Raw genomic sequence first — 21,606 nt, 5'->3', positions numbered from 1 at the left:
ATTGGTTTTTTGCATCTGTCGTGAAAAAGCATCTTTGCTCCTCCTGAGGGTTTTCCTCCCATATTTCAGAGATTTATATGGCTTCTCCTGTGTGGATATTATCAGAATTAAGATAATGGCCCCGAGAAATTAAGATGACTGCTATTAAGATGACTGCTATTAATAAAGCCCTTTCCACATTCCACGCATTTATAAGGCTTTTCCCCTGTGGGTTTTTTTATGGAAGTTAAGAGAACTGTTTGTAGTAAAAGCCTTACCACACTCCACACATTTATAAGGCTTCTCCTGTGTGGATCCTACTATGGTAAATAAGTTGACAGTTCTTAGTAAAGCTCTTTCCACATTCTATGCATTTATGTGGCTGCTCTGCTGTGTGGATCATTTTATGGGAATTCAGATAATTACTGCTAATAAAGCCCTTTCCACATTCTATGCATTTATAAGGCTTCTCCCCTTTGTGAGTTCTTTTATGGATGTTAAGAGAACCGTTTCTAATAAAAGCCTTACCACACTCCATGCATTTATAAGGCTTCTCCCCTGTGTGGATCCTACTATGGTAAATAAGTTGACAGTTCTTAGTAAAGCTCTTTCCACACTCTATGCATTTATGTGGCTTCTCCCCTGTGTGATCATTTTATGGATGGTAAGAGTTCTCCGATCAGTGAAGCTCTTACCACATTCCATGCATTTATAGGGCTTCTCCCCTGTATGGATCCTACTACGGTAAATAAGTTGACAGTTCTTAGTAAAGCTCTTTCTACACTGTAAGCATTTATGTGGCTTCTCCCCTGTGTGGATCATTTTATGGATAGTAAGAGTTCTCTGATTAGTGAAGCTCTTTCCACATTCCATGCATTTATGTGGCTTCTCTCCTCTGTGGATCATTTTATGGGAATTCAAATAATTGCTGCTAATAAAGCCCTTTCCACATTCTATGCATTTATAAGGCTTCTCTCCTGTGTGGGTTCTTTTATGGATGTTAAGAGAACTGTTTCTAATAAAAGCCTTATCACAATCCATGCATTTATAAAGCTTCTCCCCTGTATGGATCCTACTATGGTAAATAAGTTGACAGTTCTTAGTAAAGCTCTTTCCACACTCTATGCATTTATGTGGCTTCTCCCCTGTGTGATCATTTTATGGATGGTAAGAGTTCTCCGATCAGTGAAGCTCTTACCACATTCCATGCATTTATAGGGCTTCTCTCCTCTGTGGATTCGTTTATGAACAGTAAGAGAAGAATTTTCACAGCTCTTTCCACACTCCATGCATTTATAAGGCTTCTCCCCTGTATGGATCCTACTACGGTAAATAAGTTGACAGTTCTTAGTAAAGCTCTTTCTACACTGTAAGCATTTATGTGGCTTCTCCCCTGTGTGGATCATTTTATGGATAGTAAGAGTTCTCTGATTAGTGAAGCTCTTTCCACACTCTATGCATTTATGTGGCTTCTCCCCTGTGTGATCATTTTATGGATGGTAAGAGTTCTCCGATCAGTGAAGCTCTTACCACATTCCATGCATTTATAGGGCTTCTCTCCTCTGTGGATTCGTTTATGAACAGTAAGAGAAGAATTTTCACAGCTCTTTCCACACTCCATGCATTTATAAGGCTTCTCCCCTGTATGGATCCTACTACGGTAAATAAGTTGACAGTTCTTAGTAAAGCTCTTTCTACACTGTAAGCATTTATGTGGCTTCTCCCCTGTGTGGATCATTTTATGGATAGTAAGAGTTCTCTGATTAGTGAAGCTCTTTCCACATTCCATGCATTTATGTGGCTTCTCTCCTCTGTGGATCATTTTATGGGAATTCAAATAATTGCTGCTAATAAAGCCCTTTCCACATTCTATGCATTTATAAGGCTTCTCTCCTGTGTGGGTTCTTTTATGGATGTTAAGAGAACTGTTTCTAATAAAAGCCTTATCACAATCCATGCATTTATAAAGCTTCTCCCCTGTATGGATCCTACTATGGTAAATAAGTTGACAGTTCTTAATAAAGCTCTTTCCACATTCTATACATTTATGTGGCTTCTCCCCTGTATGGATCTTTTTATGGAAAACAAGATCACTGCTCTTAGAGAACCTTTTTCCACATTCCATGCATTTATAAGTCTTTTCCCGTGTGGATCCGTTTATGGACAGTCAGAGACGAATTTTCACAGAAGCTCTTTCCACACTCTGTGCACTCATAAGGCTTCTGCCCTGTATGGATCCAGTAATGGGAAGTAAGAGAATTACTATAAGTGAAACTCTTTCCACACTCCATACATTTATAGGGCTTCTCTCTTGTGTGGCTCCTTTTGTGTGAATTAAGGTGACTGCCCTATTTTTCCACTTGCATTTTTACGTGCTTTCGAACTGACCACTACGGTGGGAAGGTAACAGCGTTCCGTGCGCCTTTGGCATCTAGTCATGCCGGCTACATGACCACGGAGACGTCCTTGGACAAGTGCTGGCTCTTCGGCTTTGAAACGGAGATGAGCACTGGCCCCTAGAGTCGGAAACGACTAGCACACATGTGCGGGGGAACCTTTACCTTTACTTTTACTGGTCTAGTGGATATATTCATCATTACTTGAAATGATTTGGGAACCTGCATCACTTAACTATTGACATCTATATCACTTTCAGGCCCATTAATGCACTTCATCTCCACTTGTTCTCATTTTTGCCATAGAACCTCCTACTTATCTAAAAGAATAAGGACCAAGCCTTCACTTTCTTATTTGGATCATATCGAAGTATGTCTAGTATTTATAAAGATTATTATCCAAGTAGACCCTTGCATGAGATTTTAGATTATTATTCCTGTTCAGGCTCCTCCCACCCTGAATTGATAAGGCTACTTACTAAAGAAAACACTATAGCTGAAGCTGTTTCCAAATTCCATGCAGTTGTAAGGTTTTTCCCAAGGGTGGATCCTTCTATAGGAAGTAAGGGAAACATTATCACTGAAACACTTTGCACACTCCAAGGCATTTATGTGGTTTATCCCAAGTAGACTATCTTATGGGAAGTAAGTTGATCTCTGAGATTAAAGGTCTTTCTACACTCCATGCATTTATGTGGCTACTCCCCTTTGTGGATCTTACTATAGGGACTAAGGTAACCGTTCCAAGTAAAGGTTTTTCCACACTCCATGCATTTAAATGGCTTCTCCCATGTGGATCCTTTTGTGCAAAGTAAGTTCACTTTTATCAAGAAAGATATTTCCACACTCCATACATTCGTGTGGTTTCTCCTCTATATGGGTCATCTTATAGGAAATAAGATGAAATCTTTGAGTAAAGGTCTTTTCTCACTCCATGCATTAACATCTTATGGGAAGTAAATTGACCTCTTAGGTTAAAGGTCTTTCCACACTCCATGCATTTATGCGGCTTCTCTCGTGTGTCTCATGGGAAATAAGATGACTTCTTTGACTAAAGATCCTCCAACACTCCATGCATTTAAATGGCTTCTCTCGTGTGACTCCTTTGATGGGCAGTAAGATCACTGTTCCAACTAAAGGTCTTTACACACTCCATGCATTTAAATGGCTTCTCCCCTGTGTGGATCCTTTTGTGCAAAGTAAGTGGACTGGTGTAACCAAAGAACTTCCCACATTCCATGCACCTGTATAGTTTCTCTCCTGTGTGGGCCTTATGGGGAAAAGGACTACTGTTATAAATGCAATTCATGCCTTTAAAAGAATTTCCTCTGTTTGGATCTTTTTATGGATTGCAAGTTGACCCCTCTTGGAAAAGTTCTTCTACCATGTGTGCCTCATCTTATGGGAAATAAGATGTGTTCTTTGAGTAAAGGTCTTCCCAAATTCCATACATTTATATGGTTTCTCTCCTGTGTGAATCCTGATGGATAGTAAGATCATTCCAACTAAAGGTCTTTCCACACTCGATGCATTTAAATGGCTTCCACCTTGTGTGGATCTTGTTATGGGAAGAAATATGAGTGCTCCGAGCAAAGGTCATTCCACACTCCATGCATTTAAGTGGCTTATCCCGTGTGGATCTTATTATGTGAATAAAGATGAATGCTTTGTGCAAATGTCTTTCCACACACCATGCATTTAAATGGCTTTTCCCGTGTGGATCCTTTTATGGGCAGTAAGATGACTGTTTGAAATAAAGGTCTTTCCACACTCCATGCATTTAAATGGCTTCTCCCCTGTGTGGATCTTATTATGGGAATAAAGATGAGCGCTTTGCACAAAGGTCTTTCCACACACCATGCATTTAAATGGCTTCTCCCCTGTGTGGATCCTTTTGTGCACAGTAAGTTGACTGGTATCAGCAAACGTCTTTCCACACTCCATGCATTTAAATGGCTTCTCCCCTGTGTGGATTCTTTGATGGATAGTAAGATAATTGTTCCGACGAAATGTCTTTCCACACTCCATGCATTTAAATGGCTTCTCCCCTGTGTGGATCCTTTGATGGGCAGTAAGTCGACTGCTATCAGCAAATGTCTTTCCACACTCCATGCATTTAAATTGCTTTTCCCCTGTGTGGATCCTTTTATGGGTAGTAAGATGACTGTTCCAAATAAAAGCCTTTCCACACTCCATGCATTTAAATGGCTTCTCCCGTGTGGATCTTCTTGTGGGAAGAAAAATGAGTACTCTGGGCAAAGGTTTTTCCACACTCCATGCATTTAAATGGCCTCTCCCCTGTGTGGACTCTTGAATGGGCAGTAAGATGACTGTTCAGAATAAAGGTCTTTCCACACTTGATGCATTTAAATGGCTTCTCCCCTGTGTGGATCTTATTATGGGAAGAAAGATGAGCACTTTGTGCAAAAGTCTTTCCACATGCCTTGCATTTAAATGGCTTCTCCCCTGTGTGGATTCTTTTGTGCACAGTAAGTTGACTGCTACCAGCAAAGGTCTTCCCACACTCCATGCATTTAAATGGCTTCTCTCCTGTGTGAATTCTTTGATGGATAGTAAGTTGACTGTTCAAAATAAAGGTCTTTCCACACTCAATGCACCTATACGGTTTCTCCCCTGTGTGGATCATTTGATGGTAAGTAAGGGAAGACTTTCGACAGAAGAGTTTTCCACAGTCAACACATTTGTATGGCCTCTCCCCTGTGTGAATCCTTTTATGGATAATAAGTTGCCTCTTTTTTCTAAAACTATTTCCCCATTCAAAGCATTTATAACGCTTCTCTTCTGTGTTAATCCCCTTTTGAGATGTAAGGGAATTATTTCCAAGAAAAAGAGTGAAAGTCCCATTGTATTTTTCCCCATTGTGTCTACTTACAGCATCTTCGCCTTTGTTTTGGATTGGACAATGTTCATTTATATGCAATTTAGCTTTGATTAACTTTACGCTTTTCCCAATGCATTTCTTCCGTATTGTCTCTTGATGGAGAAGATCTTGTATTGAAGCATGAATGGTTGATGAATTCTCTTGATTCCAATTATTCAACTGGTTTCTCTCATAATGTTGTTCTTCCATTTGTAATGTACGTTTCTTTATTCTTTCTTCATGGTGGATCACTTGGAATGGCTCCTCAGAATCTTTATTCTCCTGCCCATTATTGCCTCCAAATGAAAAGAGAAATGAAAATGATAACAAGGTTAGGGGAAAAGATCAAACTGTAGAAAGTCAAGTGAATTACCTTCTAAATTTTTGCGAAACTGCAATATACAGATAATCCTCGAGCTATGAATGTAATAGAGCCTGCCGGTTACATCTGTACCTCAAGGATTTGTTAAGTGGATCCCGTTTTATGAGTGAGCCCCTATGCCTACTCCACCCATACATTCGTAAAATGCCTTCAGTTTTCTAAGGAGCAGGTTGCTTCTCTTTGCTCAGTGGGTAATTACTGCTAAAGTGAAGAGCAGCAAGAATGCTTGCAACAAGAGCAGGAAGAATGGTGCTCTTTCATTTTGGCCAATGAGGCTTTAGGAAGATGCAATGAGACAAGCTGCTAAAACCTCGACTATTTCTTTTCCCTCGTTCATCCTGACAATTAAAGGGCACACAGTCTAAAACACATAGTGTCATGGCTGACATTCTGCAAGCCAAGTATTGCAAGCTGAAAGCCTGACATTATCAATTGGGGAAGGGAAGAGAGGATTAAAATGTAAGGAGGAAGCAGGGGAAATTCAATGGTGGAAAAAGTAAGGTTCTACATTTAGGCAAGAAAAACCCAATGTACAGGTATAGTACAGGGGGTACCTTGCTCAATAGTAGTAACTGTGAGAGGGATCTCGGAGTCCTAGTGGACAATCACTTAAATATGAGCCAGCAGTGTACTGCAGCTGCAGTTGGACTAGATGACCTCCAAGGTCCCTTCCAACTTTACCATTCTGATTATGAGGCATTAGAAGCATCAGCCAATCCAACCATCTGAATGCAGAACTAGAAATCCTGCGAACTGGAGGTCCGTTCCCCAAACAAAACCTAAACACCTAATTGGATATTAACTTATAACAAGGAAATGGCCGGGAAAAAGGGAAAGTTAAATGCATCTTTTGCATGCGAAAATACCAGATCCAGCTTCGCTGCTCTTGTAACCACTTTGGCCTTAATAAAATACTTTTCTGGCTAAACAAAGGGCTGGGAGGGGTGTTTCTGGAGCAGCAAGTTGGGAAGGGCAACACACAGCTTCTCTTACAAGTTTAGAAGCCCCAAAGCTTTCTTTTTCATTTATTTATTTTTCTTCTTTTTTTTCTTGTTGCTTGCATTACTCTGTCTTCTCTCTGCGAGATACTGGATTTAGCCTATAGTTGGCTGCTTTTACAGTTTGGATTTAAGCCTAAGATAGTTGGCTGGAAGAATGAGTGCACCAAACCTTATTAGACTTATGAAAAAGACCTCCTCTGCACCATCTGTGGGAACACCTAGTCCATGGGTAGGCAACCTTGGTTCTTTTATGACTCATGGACTTCAATTTCCAGAATTCTTTCTGGGAGTTGAAGTCGAGTTGCCTATCCCTGACCTAATCCAACAACCCAGGGATCAATTGAAACAATGTTGCAGCATGAAAAAATAAGCACCACTCAAAATGAGATGCAAACTACATTAAAATCGATTCAGGAATTAATGCAAAAAAATCATGAAGAGGCAAAAAGTAAATCTGATAAACTTAAGTGAAGAAATTTTGGATGTAAAAACACAATTTGAAGTTCATCATCAAATGTTGCTTAAAAATGAACAAAGAATTCAGAAAATGGAAAACAAATCAGAAGATATTGATAAAAAATGGAAATACTACAGCAAGAAAATGAGAAATTAGAACAAGCAAATCAAAACCTTGAAGGAGCGGTGGCGATCCTTGAAATGGAAAAAGCAGAATACTACTTAAGATTTCCAAATATCTCTGAAGATAGAGAAGAAAATATAGCAGTTGTGATCATCAAACTCTTGGGAAAGGCTTTGAAAGCTGACAGAGCAGAGATTGAAAGGAGATAGATAAAGTATTCCAAATGAATTCAAGCTATGCAAGGAGACTTAAACTATCCAGAGAAGTGCACGTGAGATTCATAAAGAAAACAACATGAGATGAAATATTGAGGAAAATTCGAGAGGAACCATTACAATATAAGAATGAAGAAATTGTGGTTTTAAAGCAGATACCTAAGAGAGTAAGAGATGCTCGAAGATATTACCACTGATGACAAAGCTGATTCCAAAAGGCATAAACTTTAGATGGTTAATGCCAGAAGGGATTTTAATCAACTGGAATAGTACAAGATACCGATTGGATTCAATCTGGAAAGCAGAAGATTTTGAGGAAAAAAATCAGAGCATTCCTAGATGAAGGAGTGCAACATTGACAAGAGGAGAAAAAAAAACAGAAACAAGTGGAAGAGACATCTGAAGAAGCAACTACATAATCAGGAGAACAGAAAGAGAAATTTGAGCAAGAGAATGAAGGAGTGGCTAGAGAACAGAGGATCATGAGATCCACTATACCTAAATATAAATAACTGAAATGAAGAAAACAGATTTTTTTCAGTGAATATAAATGGACTAAACTCCCCATCAAAAAGAAGTAATTTTTTAAGGAAACTGCAGAAATTAAATATACACAGTTTGTTTGCAAGAGACACATTAAAAAAAACAATTTTATAAGGTTTTGGAATACCCCAAAATTGGGAAACTTCATCATGCATCATCGTAACATAACAATAGTAACAACATAAAAACAACAATAATAATAAAGTTGGAAGGGACCTTGGAGGTCATCTAGTCTAACCCCCTGCTCAGGCAGGAAACCCAATACCATTTCGGAGAAATGGCTGTCCAGTCTCTTCTTAAAAACTTCCAGTGTTGGAGCATTCACAGCTTCTGGAGGCAAGTTGTTCCACTGGTTAATTGTTCTAACTGTCAGGAAGTTTTGCCTTAGTTCTAGGTTGCTTCTCTCCTTGATTAGTTTCCATCCATTGTCCTCCCTTTGGGCACTTTGGAGAATAGCTTGAGTCCCTCCTCTTTGTGAGCCCCTGAGATATTGGAACACTGCTATCATGTCACCCCTCATCCTTCTCATTAAACTAGACATACCCAGTTGTAACAACAGTTCCTTATATGTTTTAGCCTCCAATCCCCTAATCATCTTTGTTGCTCTTCTCTGTAGTCTTTCTAGAGTCTCAACATGTTTTTTACATCGTGATAACCAAAACTGGATGCAGTACTCCAAGTGTGGCCTTACCAAGGCATTGTAAAGTGGTATTAATACTTCATGTGATTTGATTCTATCCCTGTTAATGCAGCCTAACACTGTGTTGGCTTTTTTTGGCAGCTGCAGCACACTACTGGCTCATATTAAAGTGATTGTCCACTAGGACTCCAAGATCCCTCTCACAGTTACTACTATTGAGCAAGGTACCACCTAGAAATGTACTAGTTTAAATATGACATAGTAAATGTTAAGGGAAAAAGAGAAGAAATATTTGATGACATAATACATAAGAGCTGTATTAAAGATTCTGTTACTGAACTACTGATTAACTCAGTCACCATGTTGCTTTTTAAATACTCAAATGTAAAACTGAAAAACCAATAAAATATTTTTTTAAAAGAAAAATTGTATAATTTTTTGCTAATTTTGGAAACAAGTTAAAGAAACAATGATAAGAATGGGCAAAAAATGGGTATAATATAGAATTAGAAAAATGGCAAAAGTTATGGGAGAGAAATTATAAATTGACAATGTCAACTGTGTACAAAGAAAATCTATATAAAATGTTTTATAGATGGCACTTGCCACCAGGAAGATTAGCAAAAATGTTTAAAAATATGTCAGATAAATGTTGGAAATGTAAACAAAATTCAGGCATATATTATCATGTCTGGTGGACATGTGACAAAGCAAAGAACTATTGGAAAAAGATACATATGTAGACATTAAACCTGATTTTTTCTTACTAGGTATAATGCCAGAAAAGATTAACAAACAAAGCCTATATTTGATTTTACACATCATAACAGCAGCAAGAATAATATTTGCACAATATTGAAAAAATGAAGGAATACCACCAGAGGAAGAAATGATTAAAAAATACTAGAATGCGCAGAGATGGACAGATTGACTAAGAGTTTGAAACAAAAAGAAGAAACAGAATATTACCAAACCTGGAACTTATTTTATCAATGGCTAGAGGAAAGATTGAGGGATTAGGAATTAAATATGTATTAGCGTTTTTAAACCCAGACAGCAGGATGGTTGAAAAACAATTATATGTATGTAAGAAAAAAAATCAATAAAATCTTATTTAAAAAAAAACTCGCAAAGTTGGAAGGTCTGATTGAACTTTTTTTTTAACCCCACAAACTTTTGTTTCCCTGCATGTGGCAACGGAGAAATGCAACTAAGCTGCAAAGCAGGTTAGTGAAGGAATGCTTTGGGGAAGAGATGGGAGCTGGCTGGTGGTGCGCCAAGCTCTCCAGCTCTGCGGCGGTAGAGAAACACAACGAAACTGAAAAGCAGGCTAGCGAATGCTTTGGAGAAGCAAGGGGAGCTGGGCATTGGCACACCAAGCTCTCCAGCTCCATGGCGGCAAAGAAATACAACAGAGCTGTGGCAAGTAAACCCCCAACTGCTCCAGGTGTTGAAACGGGCCCGTCTCTCTCCACTAATTGCCCAGGGCCACTGGAGGGCAAAGCTGCCATCTACTGAAATGGGGTGCCATTCCAGCTTTGATGTGGAAAGGGCAGCCAGGCACAGGTGCTGCAGGCAGGATACCTGGTAGCTTCAGCACCCTCCCCAACCCTCCAGGGCTCTGCCTGCTGCTTGGGTGGCTGTGTGGATAGAGTTCTGAAGGGGGACAGGTAGTCGAAACTGGCACCCCAGGGACAATGCAGAGCTGCAGGCCTTCAGAGCTGCTGCAAATGAAACGGCAAACGGGGACCAGGAAGCGTGAGGAGGCGCTGTGCAGGACCAAAGCAGCAGATGGAGACAGCCTCCAGCAGACACATGATCTGAGGGGCAGGGCAGCAGGAATCCAAAAAAGCATCTCCAGCAGCGGACATAGCTGATTCTCAGCAGAGGCAGAATAATTTTGCCATAACTCCCTCCTGGCTTTGAAACAGCGGAAGGGGACTGGGTGAGGGGACCGAGCCTCTCTCCCACCCATACTCTGTAGTATGGCACTCCACCTCAGGGAGGAGTGAAAGGGAAGAGGCAGGTGGGCAGCTGGGTCATTGAATGGACAGGGAGAGATCACCAGTGGGGAGTGGCCTGGTTGTGGGGGCCCTGAGGTACGCAGATATAGGACGCATGGGGCACCTCTCCCACCACCTGCCTCACCTCATCTCATGATGCTGCCATGCACTCTACTGTCCCACTGCAGCTGTGAACAACCAGATGGTAGGGCAGAGTGGGTGGGGTCTTAACTAGGGCTTATTTTGGCATAGAGTTTATATTCGGCGCATGGATAAAATCAAGCTAATGCTTATTTTTGGGGAAACACAGTATGCAAATCTCACTCAAAGTCACTTTTCAGTTAAGGCAGGCATGTGAAACTGCCGGCCTGTGGGCCAAATACATCACGATGAAACTGCGCCCCCTCCGTTGCCAGCAATGGGGAAAAAGTCACAAGACGTCATGTGACGTCGCGAGTTTGATATGCCTGAGTTAAGGAATAATCAGGGGAAACAGTCAAGGAGATATTAGGAGATAACATAAGATTTATTGGAGTGGGTTAATTTCAGCATAGACCTGTGAGAACTGAAACAATTTTGTAATAAATCCTTTTTTTCTATCCAAAGTATTTTCCCTTTACTATTCATTTTCTCTTGCCAAAATCACATAGTTGTAGAGTAAAATACAGTGGTCCTGCTATTAGTGCTTACAAGCAAGCCCCAAAATTACGAATATTGCAGCACCACGGCAGTCGTTTGCCTGTATGAGCGACCGCAGAGGCTCTGCAACATTCACGCTGGTTATTCCCTCCCTCCCCACCTCTACGCCAGGTCTCCCTAGGCACCAGGCCTTCAATACTCACCCCGTGAAGATTGAAATTCTTCACTTTCTTGGCTGCTATAGGTTTTCGGTCCGTTCAGAGAATGAAGGGCTAAATTAATGCAAGATCACGCGAGATCACTGGAGTGACATCTCATGCTACTGATCTTGTGATCTCATATTACTTTAGGCCTCTGTTCTCTGCAACAGAGAATGGAACCGAAGCCAGGGACACTTCCACTTGCCTCCGGAAGTTGGATTGGGATGTCGGAGGCATTTTTTTTTATTATTGAAAAGTTTTATCATACATTTTATCTTTAACAATCCCCCCTAGCCCTCCCCTATCCCTCCCTCCCTACCCCTCCCCCCCTCGACTTCCCAGAGCTAAGTACAAGGTATAAAAAATTAAAAAAAAACCAATCATAAACATTCATATGCTAACAACCATAAACTCTGAGATCCATCTCTCTCTAGCTCATATAGGATAACTACAAACACTATTAATATAAAATATATAAAAAAAAGAAAAGAAAAAAAAGAGGAGAAAAAAAAGGAAGACATTCAAATGCTACATGAAACTTCTTAGTCCCATATTTGTTCTGGATATACTCAATCCATTTTCTCCACTCCATAACATAACGTTCTTGCGAGTGATCTTTCAAATAAGCCGAAATCTTTGCCATCTCTGCCAGGTCAGAAACCTTTAAAGTCCATTCTTCTATAGTCGGCAGTTCCTCCTTCTTCCAGTATTGACCTACTAAGAGTCTTGCTGCCGTAATTAAATTCAACATCAGCTTAATGTCCACAACCGTAACGTCTGTAATTATTCCCAACAAAAAAAATTGCGGACAAAACTTTATCCTTTGCTTAAAAATCTTCTGCATATTCCACCAAATTTTTATCCAAAAAGCCTTAACCTTTTTACAAGTCCACCATATATGAAAATATGTTGCATCTTCTTCACCACACCTCCAGCATTTAGGCTGATAGTTCGGATACATACTTGCCAGCTTTTTAGGATCTAAATGCCATCTGTAAAACATTTTATAAAAATTTTCTCTTAGATTTTGAGCTTGTGTGAATTTTACGTTCCTCACCCAAATCCTTTCCCATGTGTCCATTGTGATAACTTCTTGGATATTTTGGGCCCATTTAATCATACAATCCTTAACAAGTTCTGTTTCTGAGTCAATTTCTATCAAGGCAAGATATATCCGTTTAATATGTGCTGGACCCTGATTTCTGATTTGCTTTATCAGATTTTCATCAGTCATTGTAAAACCATTTTTCTGATCTTCTTTCCACCTGGCCCGTAGCTGAGTATATTGAAACCAAGTCTGAACAATCTTCTCATCTTGCAAGAGACTATATGGTTTCAAACACCAGACATTTCTTTCCAAGATTAAAATCTCCTTGTACGTAGTCACATCATGTTTAAAACCAACATTTATATTTTCTATTGCGTGTTTTGGGATTGCCCACAATGGTATCTTACAATCTAATTTATGTCTGTACTTCTTCCAAACCCTCAACAATGCCTGTCTTAAAATATGCACTCTAAAGACATTATCTACCTTCTTATCATACAACAAATATGCATGCCAGCCAAACAACAAGTCATGGCCCTCCAGATTTAATAATCTCTCTTGTGTCAAATTGATCCAATCACTTATTCCTGCTAAAGCAGCAGCTTCATAATATAATTTAAAATTAGGCATTTTAAGACCACCTCTTTCACGAGTATCCTGTATTATCTTTAGTTTAACTCGTGGCCTTTTCCCTGCCCATACAAATTTATTGATACCTCGCTGCCATTCCTCCAAATTAGAATCTTTCTTAAGAACCGGTATCATTTGAAATAAAAATAAGAATTTAGGCAGGACATTCATTTTCACTGCTGCGATTCGCCCCAACAAAGACAATTGCAATTTTTCCCAACTCTCCATTTCTTTTTGAATTTTCCCCCATAATTTTTCATAGTTATTTTTATATAACTTTGTATTAGAGGGCGACAAAAGCACCCCCAAATATTTAACCCTTTTAACAATCTCAAATCCAGTTAATCCTTCTAAGAGAGCCTTTTGCGAAGCTGTCATATTTTTGGCCAGAATTTTAGTTTTTTGTGTATTAACTTTAAATCCAGAAACCTTCCCATATTGTATTATTATCTCCATCAGGTCCACAACAGAGTTCTCCGGCTGGGTCACTGTAACAACCAGATCGTCTGCAAACGCTCTCAATCTATAATCCTGATCTCTAATTTGTATACCCTTAATTTTTCCCGAATTCCGTATTTTAACCAACAATATCTCCAATGTTAGTACAAATAACAAGGGCGATAACGGACACCCTTGCCTTGTGCCCTTCTCAATATTACATGCTTCTGTCAGGCTATTATTAACTATTATTCGGGCAGTTTGTTTTTGATATAATGCCCTAATTGGTTGCAAAAAATTATCCCCAAAATTCATTTTATCCAAAACTTTCATCAAAAATTGCCAATTCAATTGATCAAAAGCTTTTTCAGCATCTAAAAAAATTAGCGCCGCAGGGATCTGGTTATTCCTTTCCAAAAACTCTAACACATCAACTATATGCCTCACATTATTTTTCATTTGCCTACCACTAATAAACCCCGTTTGGTCCCCATGAATCGTCTGTTGCAGAACCCTCATCAGTCTATTAGCCAACACCTTAGCAAATATCTTGTAGTCTGTATTTAAAAGCGATATCGGTCTATAATTTTTAACTTGAGTAGCATCTTGGTCTTCCTTCGGAATCAAAGAAATAAAAGCAGTTCTCCAAGACGGAGGCACCTTTCCCCCCCTCTGAATTGTCTGGAACAGTTCCTTTAACGGTTTTATCATCTCTAATTGTAGATTTTTGTAATAAGCCGCAGTCAAACCATCCGTACCTGGCGCTTTGTCCACCTTCAATTCCTTAATTGCTATAAGAATTTCTTCTTCTGTTATCAATTGATTAATCCCCTCTTTTTGTGCTTGCGTAAGAACCGGGATGCTAGCATTCTCCAAATATATATCAATGTCTTTTTCATTAATCTTCTCCTTAGCATATAATTTAGAATAAAAATCCACAAAAGCATCCTTAATAAGATCCTGTTGAAACACAACCCTTCCCTTATGCTCAATTTTATCTATATTAGAAGCCCTTTGCTTTTTCCTCAGTCTATAAGCTAACCATCTACCTGGTTTATTAGCATTGCAAAAGGTGTTGTGCCTGGCAAACCGCAAATTGGTTGCCACTTGGTCAGCCATTAATTTATCAAATTGTCCTTTTAATAGCTTAATAACCTCCTTAGTCTTCACATCCGCTGGATTCAAAATCAAAGCCTTTTCTTTTTCCTTAATTTCATTCTCCAATTCTTTCCTCCTGGCTTCCAAGATACGTCTATGTTTATTGTTCATATATATCAACACCCCTCTCATATAGGCCTTGCTAGCATCCCAAACCATGTCCATAGAAGTGTCCTTATTCATATTAATTTCAAAAAAATCCTTCATCCGCTGTTTACATTCTTCCACATTTCTCTGATTTCTAAACAAATTCTCATTTACGCGCCACGAGCGCCTATCTCTATTCTCCTTATTAATCTCTAGCCAGACTGGGCTGTGATCAGAAATAGTTCTTGCACATATCTTCACCTTCTTAATCCTTGAAAAAAGTCATTAGTCAGCAAAATAAAATCGATCCTGGAAAAAGATTGATGTCTGTCAGAAAAAAAAGTATAATCCTTTTCATGCAAATGTATTTCACGCCAAATATCTCGCAGTTCCAAGTCATCCTTCATTTCAAAAAAAGATTTAGGCAGTCTAGCATGACTTGGAACGCGCTTAAAAGAACCAGCCTTATCCATCTGTACATCCAAAACACCATTCCAGTCCCCCATAAAAATAAACGATTTATAATCCAACTGAGTAAGCTTTGTGTGAAGTAAACTAAAAAAATCAGCTTGTTGTTGATTAGGAGCATATAATCCAACTAAAACCGTCTTTTTACCTTCTAACAGCAACTCTATCATAACGTATCTTCCATGCTTATCTGCTTCAATTAAGTCCGCTGTTAAGGCACTTTTAACATAAACAACCACTCCATTTTTCTTATTCATTGCAGAAGCAACAAATTGCGTGCCCAACCTTAAGTTCGATAAATACTTTTGGTCCATAGCCCTAATATGCGTTTCTTGCAAACATATAACATCTATCTTGAATTGTTTTAAATATTGAAAAACTTTCTTCCTCTTCTGTGGTGAATTTAGTCCGTTAACGTTCCAAGTTAAAAATTTAGTCGCCATGCATGTCATCCCAAAGCTGTTGGAGCACATCTTTAATAGGCTCTCCTTTAGGCCGTGCTCCTCCCACTGCTTGGCTGTAAGTACGTTTTGGAAGTTCCATAGACTTCTGCTGATCTTGTTCTTTTATTTTTTTTGCTCGTTTTAAAGCAGCACGCGTCACCCTCTGCTCTCCAGGATCAGCCAAAGAAGTTGTAGCTTGATCTCCTCCAGCACCATTCTCCTCTGTCTGTCCAGCTTCAGCCTCTTGAAGTTTTCCTTCTCCAGATCCCTTTGCAGCTTCCAGAAGTGGTAGTGGGGTTGCTTTTAAAACATTATTATAAAAATCACGCGCCTGTGTCAGTGACCAGACGGTACCTTTTGCCTTCATGCATCGCCACCAATCCAACTGGAATCTCCCATCTGAACCTTATATCACGTTGTTTGAGCTCCTGCACAAGAAATGCGTAATCCTTCCTTCTCCTTAAGATCTTTGGAGGAATTTCTTTTAAAACCAAAACTTCTTGGTCAGCAAACACAACTTTAGTATCATAGGCAGCTTGAATAACTTCATCTCTAGTTTCCCTCTTTGCAAAATAAACCACCACATCTCTAGGTAACTTTCTCTGTCTAGCAATCCATGAATTAACACGAAACACTTTATCCATGCCTCCCTTTATTTCAGATGCTGGCTGACCCAATACTGCTTCCAGAGCTTCAGAAATCAGCTGCTTTAGGTCTTCCTTAATATTTTCTTTTAAGCCTCTGATTCTAACAGCATATTGCATCTGGTAATATTGAACAAGACTCAGTTCTCTGTCCATTTTGTCTCTTAAATCTTCATTCTCCAATACCTTTGCTTCTAATATGGCATTCTTTTGAGTCAGGTTCTCCACTTTTTCATCCAGATCTTGCACACATTCAGCCACACTACGCACTGTAGACAAAATGTCTACCCTCATCGCACTGAACTTCTCTTCCATCCTCTCCTCCAATTTCTCCTCCTTCTTTGCCAATTTATCACCCATTGATTCCAAAATTACCTGGGCATGTTTTTCAAGAGCATCTTGTAAGTCCTTCGATGTCAGTGCAGCAGGAGGAAGCAAAGCTTGCAATGATGTCTGTTGCACCGGAGAAGTTCCAGCACTCCGAAGAGTTTTTGGGGGAGGTTTAGCCGCCATCTTTTACTTTCACTTGTTACACACTTTCACTTTAAGTTTATAAAGTCCATTAAGCTAGAGAGCAAAAATAAAAGTCCTCTTCACCTTATCCTCCTGTACCGCTCTGCCTGCTCCTTTTATTCCATGGTCTTTCCTTCTGGCAGGGGTGGTCGCAAACGCCTGGCTCCGCTCCAGAGATCACGGAGCAGAGACGCTGAACAGCTGGGAGCAACCCAGGCTACGGGGGAGTTCAATCCTTCAGCCGCCCAAGCTTTAAGCTCAGGCGGCCCCGGAGAACTCAACCCCTACCTGGGGCCTCACCCCCTTCTCTTCTCCCGAGGAGGGGGCTTCCAATCCACCCGAACAGCTGATCGGCGCTGTTTCGGGTGAAAACAACACAGCTGAGCCGCGGGCAGCCCGAAAAGGCTGTCTCCGGCGCCGCGCCGCCACCGGAAGTCGGGATGTCGGAGGCATTTTTCAGGCCACTGCCACCCGGTTCTGAGCCAGGGGACACTTACCCCTGCCTCTGGAGGCTGGATCAGGGCATCGGAGGCCTTTTCCAAGCTGCTGTCGCCCAGATCTCAGGCCAGGGGAATGCTTCTGTGGCCCTCCAGTGGCCCAATCTGGGTGCCAGAGGCCTTTTCCAGGCCACTGCTGCCTGGATCTGGAGAAGGCCTCTGGTGCCCACATTAGGCTACTGGAGAGACATGGAAGCATCCCCCGGCCTCAGAGCCAGGGAGCAGGAAGCATGAGGTATGCTTGTGTTGAGGAGTGTTGAGGAGGCCTTGGGGACCTGTTCTGTCACTAGGCCCTCCATGGCCTTCCCCACCTTGAGATACGTTATGTTCACTTAACAAGCCACATGCATCTTAATGAGCAAGGGAGTGATCTTGTTCGAGGTATGAGATTCCCATGAGTTTTCGAGTTACGAGTGTAACAGGCCGGCTCCATTACATTTGTAACTGGAGGACTACCTGTACTGGTTAGCCCCTAATCCCAAGACTCAGGATAGAAACGAAAAGGAACAAAAGTTATTAACCCAAGAACCTGAAGAAATGACAACCCTTTCTAGGACAGGTAAGAAAAAGCATCTGGACTCAAAAAGCTGATATTGGTGTTATGTAGCTGAGCATCTCCTCAAGCCAAGAAGTTAATCACTGATAGATTGAAATAGAAATGGAAAAATTCAGCACATGAGAAGTGGCAGAGGAAGCATCTAAAGAACCATAGACCTCTTTCCTTTTAGCTGTCCCAAAGATCTTATAAGAGGAGCTCTGGTGGCGCCGTGCCAGGAGTTCAATCCTGACCGGCTTGACTCAGCATTCCATTCTTCTGAGTTTGGTAAAACGAGGACCCAGATTGTTGGGGGCAATATGCTGACATTCTCCACAACTCACAGAGTATGGTAAAGCACTGTGGAGTGTAAGTCTTAAGTGCTATTGCTATTCCTTCCCTGGAGTAGGAGAAAGCCAGATATTTTTCCTTCTCCTTCCCAGGAGAGGAGTTGGGGATTATTAATAAGAAATAGCTAATGGTAACTAACTACAAACTTTCTGAAACACTCTAATTAATGAGTAGCAAATCCTTACCCAGAGAGGCCACGTTTGTATGATTTTCCAGCATGACTTCATTATGTAGTACTTTTTGGTCAGGATCCAGCTGAGACCATTCTTCCTTGGAGAAATACACAGCCACCTCCTCAAAGGATACAAGGTCACCCTGAACAAGGAATAAGGAACAGAACATCCCAAGGAAGATTCTCAAGATCTGGTCCATTGTTCACAAAATCCCAAAGTAAAGTTATGTACCAAATTAAATGGCAGTAAAGGGAGGATTCCAAGGTTTATGTGAGAAAATAAAAAACCTTGACTGAAGAACTATTTGGGAAAGTTTTATCAAGTTGATTGATTCTGCAGAACTTTCAATGCTTTTCAGTAAACTAATTCTACTACTGGCTCAATGGAACTGTCTGATTGTCTATAATCTATCAATCTAATAGCCTGAGTCCCAAAAGTGGTTTTTCAAGAGGTAACTCAACTTTCTTGTTTTTGTTTGAAGACATTTTGCTTTTCATCCAAGAAGCTTCTTCAGAACTGAAGAAGATTGTTGAATGAGAAGCAAAACGTCTTCAAAAATGGGGCAGGGGGAATGGAAGGAGAGTGTGGTCTGTACACCAGTTTCTCTTCTTGAAGGAAAGGGAGAATACAAATCTAACAAATTAATGTCCATAACTTACTTGATTTGGAGGTTCAACCACTGTTTCAGTTCCATCATAAACACATGAAAAACCCATCCTTTGCTTCTCTGTGAGGGATACAGAATTTTAAAATGCATCATAATTAACAAAATAGGAGGTATTCTACAGAAGGGAAGAGATAGAAAAGGTAAGGTAGCTGGGACCTCTCTGGATTATGGGAGGACCTTCGCTTTACCTGAGGTGTCTTCTTCCTGAGATATCCTCCTGAGAACCAGCTCCTGAGGGGGATTTGATGGATTCCTCTTTCCCTCAGGATCTCTGATCTCCACAATGAAATAGGAGGAAGGAGAAAGAATAATTAATCGACATCGCACAACACAAAGTGGATTCTTGTTCTCTGAACACAACCTGAAAGTCCCGCCAATATACATCAATGAGACTGAGGGAAAAATGAATGGAATAATGTCCTACAAAACTGGTGGGACATCTCCACATACTATGAACACCAGAGAAGTCTGGGAAGGAGCAATAAAGAATTCAAAGAAAATCTTTATTCCATTCTGGGTTCTCTAGATGGTCTCTCACCTGCAACTCGACCTGTTCTTTCTTCTCCTCCACCTGGCTCAAGAGGAAACCTTCAGCCAGGGCAATGGCCTGGGAGCTAGTCTCTGCTCCACACTCCCGCACCCAGCTCTCCATCTCTGGGGGCAGGATAGCCAGGAGCTGCTCCAGAACAACCAGGTCCAGCATCTGGGCTTTGGTGTGTTTTTCTGGTCTCAGCCATCGCCTACAGAAGTTGTGGATTTGGTTGCAAAGTCCTCTGGGACCCTCAGCCTTCTGGTATTGGATGCTCCTGAAGTTCCAGAGCTGAATGTCTGAATGGATGGTTTCCCTCTGTACGATCTTCTGCCCAGTTCTTAAACAGTCTTCCCCACAGCTTCCAAGCTGAATGGCAGAAGGGCCTTTTCCAATTCCCTCACTTGCTAAAAGTTGTATCTCCATTCTTTTTCTGTTCTGTAACGCAACTCCAAATGGGTTCAAGGAATCTTGTGGATCTCCAAATGCTTTTTATTCATAGGATTCTTCCTCTAGCCTCAGGACTGACCATAGTACGTCATTCAGCCCTCTTTAGCCAAAAGACAACTTTGAAGATATACAAATGGCTTGCAGGTTCCATTTCTGAGATGGAAAGAAATTCCAAGAATTAGAAAGTGTGGACTTTACCAGTGAAACAACACGTGAAGATGCTGTCCCGTCCAATTCTCCTCCTAAAACAGGCTGAACTGTGGAAAATCTGACCCTAGTTTAATCTTTGGTCTCCAGAGGTCGTTTCCCGCTTTGCTCCTCCCCCACCGCCTGGCCCCTGCATGGGAAAGGGCAGCAGGGGAACATGGGATCCCGGACTCCCACCCCGAGGGAAGAGTTGGCCCGCCGCCACTCACGGAACTCGAGAGTCTCGTCGAGATGCGCATCCCGAAAAGGCTTCCCGGCAACCCCTGGGCTTCCAGCAAAGGCCACGCCCCAGCCTCTCAGCGAAGGGAGGGGGAAGAACAGAAAGAGAAACCTCTTGTGAGAAAGTTTCCTTGTGCCAGAGGAGGAGCCCTGCGCATGCTCAGGGAGCCCCCTGGTGGACTCTGCGCGATGTGCCAGGATTCCCCGAAAGGGCGGGAAAGAGAAAATGCTTCTGAGCGAAAGGGTAGGCATGATGGGCTTGGGAGTAGGAGAAAGGCCCCTCTTGGGCTCGCTGAAAAAAAAAGAAGTATCTAAAAACCAGTCCCCAAATGGAGAAAAAGCTCAAACTGATATTTCAGAAATTTTACCTCACAACGAGGCTGCTTGGTGGAGAAAGAGGGGGCAAATGGGTCTCCTCTGTGACTGGAAAAAAGTGGAATTGCAAAAAGGAAGAAAAGAAAATACGAGAAAAGGAATGTGAATCTAAGATATCATGAATGGGGAAATAAAGACATTTTTAAACAAGGATGGAGTTGAGAATTCACCTCAGGAAATGAGACTAGGAAGCTTAAGACCTTTGGCGAAGGGAAGGGGGATCTCATTAGGTCATGAATAAAGAGGGGGGGAATGAAAAAGCGAAATAAAAGCTGAAAACTGAAGGATCAGGTGAAAGAATATATGTGCAGATGAAGCCCTGGAGATCAGAGGAAGGGTCATACGACGAGATAGGACCCAGGTGTGGTTGTGGTGGACATGGGAGTGAGGAAGATGAATTCTGAGAAGAAACATTTACTATTAAATTCTTAAACAGCTTTTTCTTTAAAAGCTTTTTTCCCTTTCTGCTCACTGAGGGCTTTGCAGACAAGCATGCTAATAGTTGATGTTAAATAGCGGGTTCTTTGGTGCAGGAATGAAGATGAGGTAACTGAGTACAAGGAAACTCATATTTTATTTCATGCAGAATCTATACTGAGTTGTGTTGGGAGTCTCCCGATACTCCCATGTTACACCTCTGCTCCGTGAGCTGCATTGGCTCCCAGTTGTCTTCCGGGTGAGATTCAAGGTACTGGTAATGGTGTTCAAGGCCCTA

The 21,606-nt window shown here is 41.1% G+C and overlaps 1 protein-coding gene across 1 annotated transcript; it reads right to left on the bottom strand.

The window, feature by feature from the left end:
- Positions 1–1,782: 1,782 nt before the first annotated feature.
- Positions 1,783–20,554, bottom strand: LOC308664656 (zinc finger protein 18-like). Its single transcript, XM_081322092.1, has 6 exons — positions 20,507–20,554; positions 19,650–20,243; positions 19,300–19,387; positions 19,104–19,171; positions 18,457–18,586; positions 1,783–5,552 (listed from the first exon to the last, which is right to left on the bottom strand). The coding sequence occupies exons 2-6, from the start codon at positions 20,064–20,066 to the stop codon at positions 4,576–4,578; spliced, it is 1,680 nt and encodes a 559-aa protein (XP_081178218.1). The 5' UTR covers positions 20,067–20,243; positions 20,507–20,554; the 3' UTR covers positions 1,783–4,575.
- Between the last annotated feature and the right edge of the window lie 1,052 nt (positions 20,555–21,606).

The sequence above is a fragment of the Vipera berus genome (assembly GCF_964194415.1).
Source record: "Vipera berus genome assembly, chromosome: 2".
Lineage (NCBI taxonomy): Eukaryota > Metazoa > Chordata > Lepidosauria > Squamata > Viperidae > Vipera > Vipera berus.
This window is presented reverse-complemented; position numbering and strand designations above follow the sequence as displayed.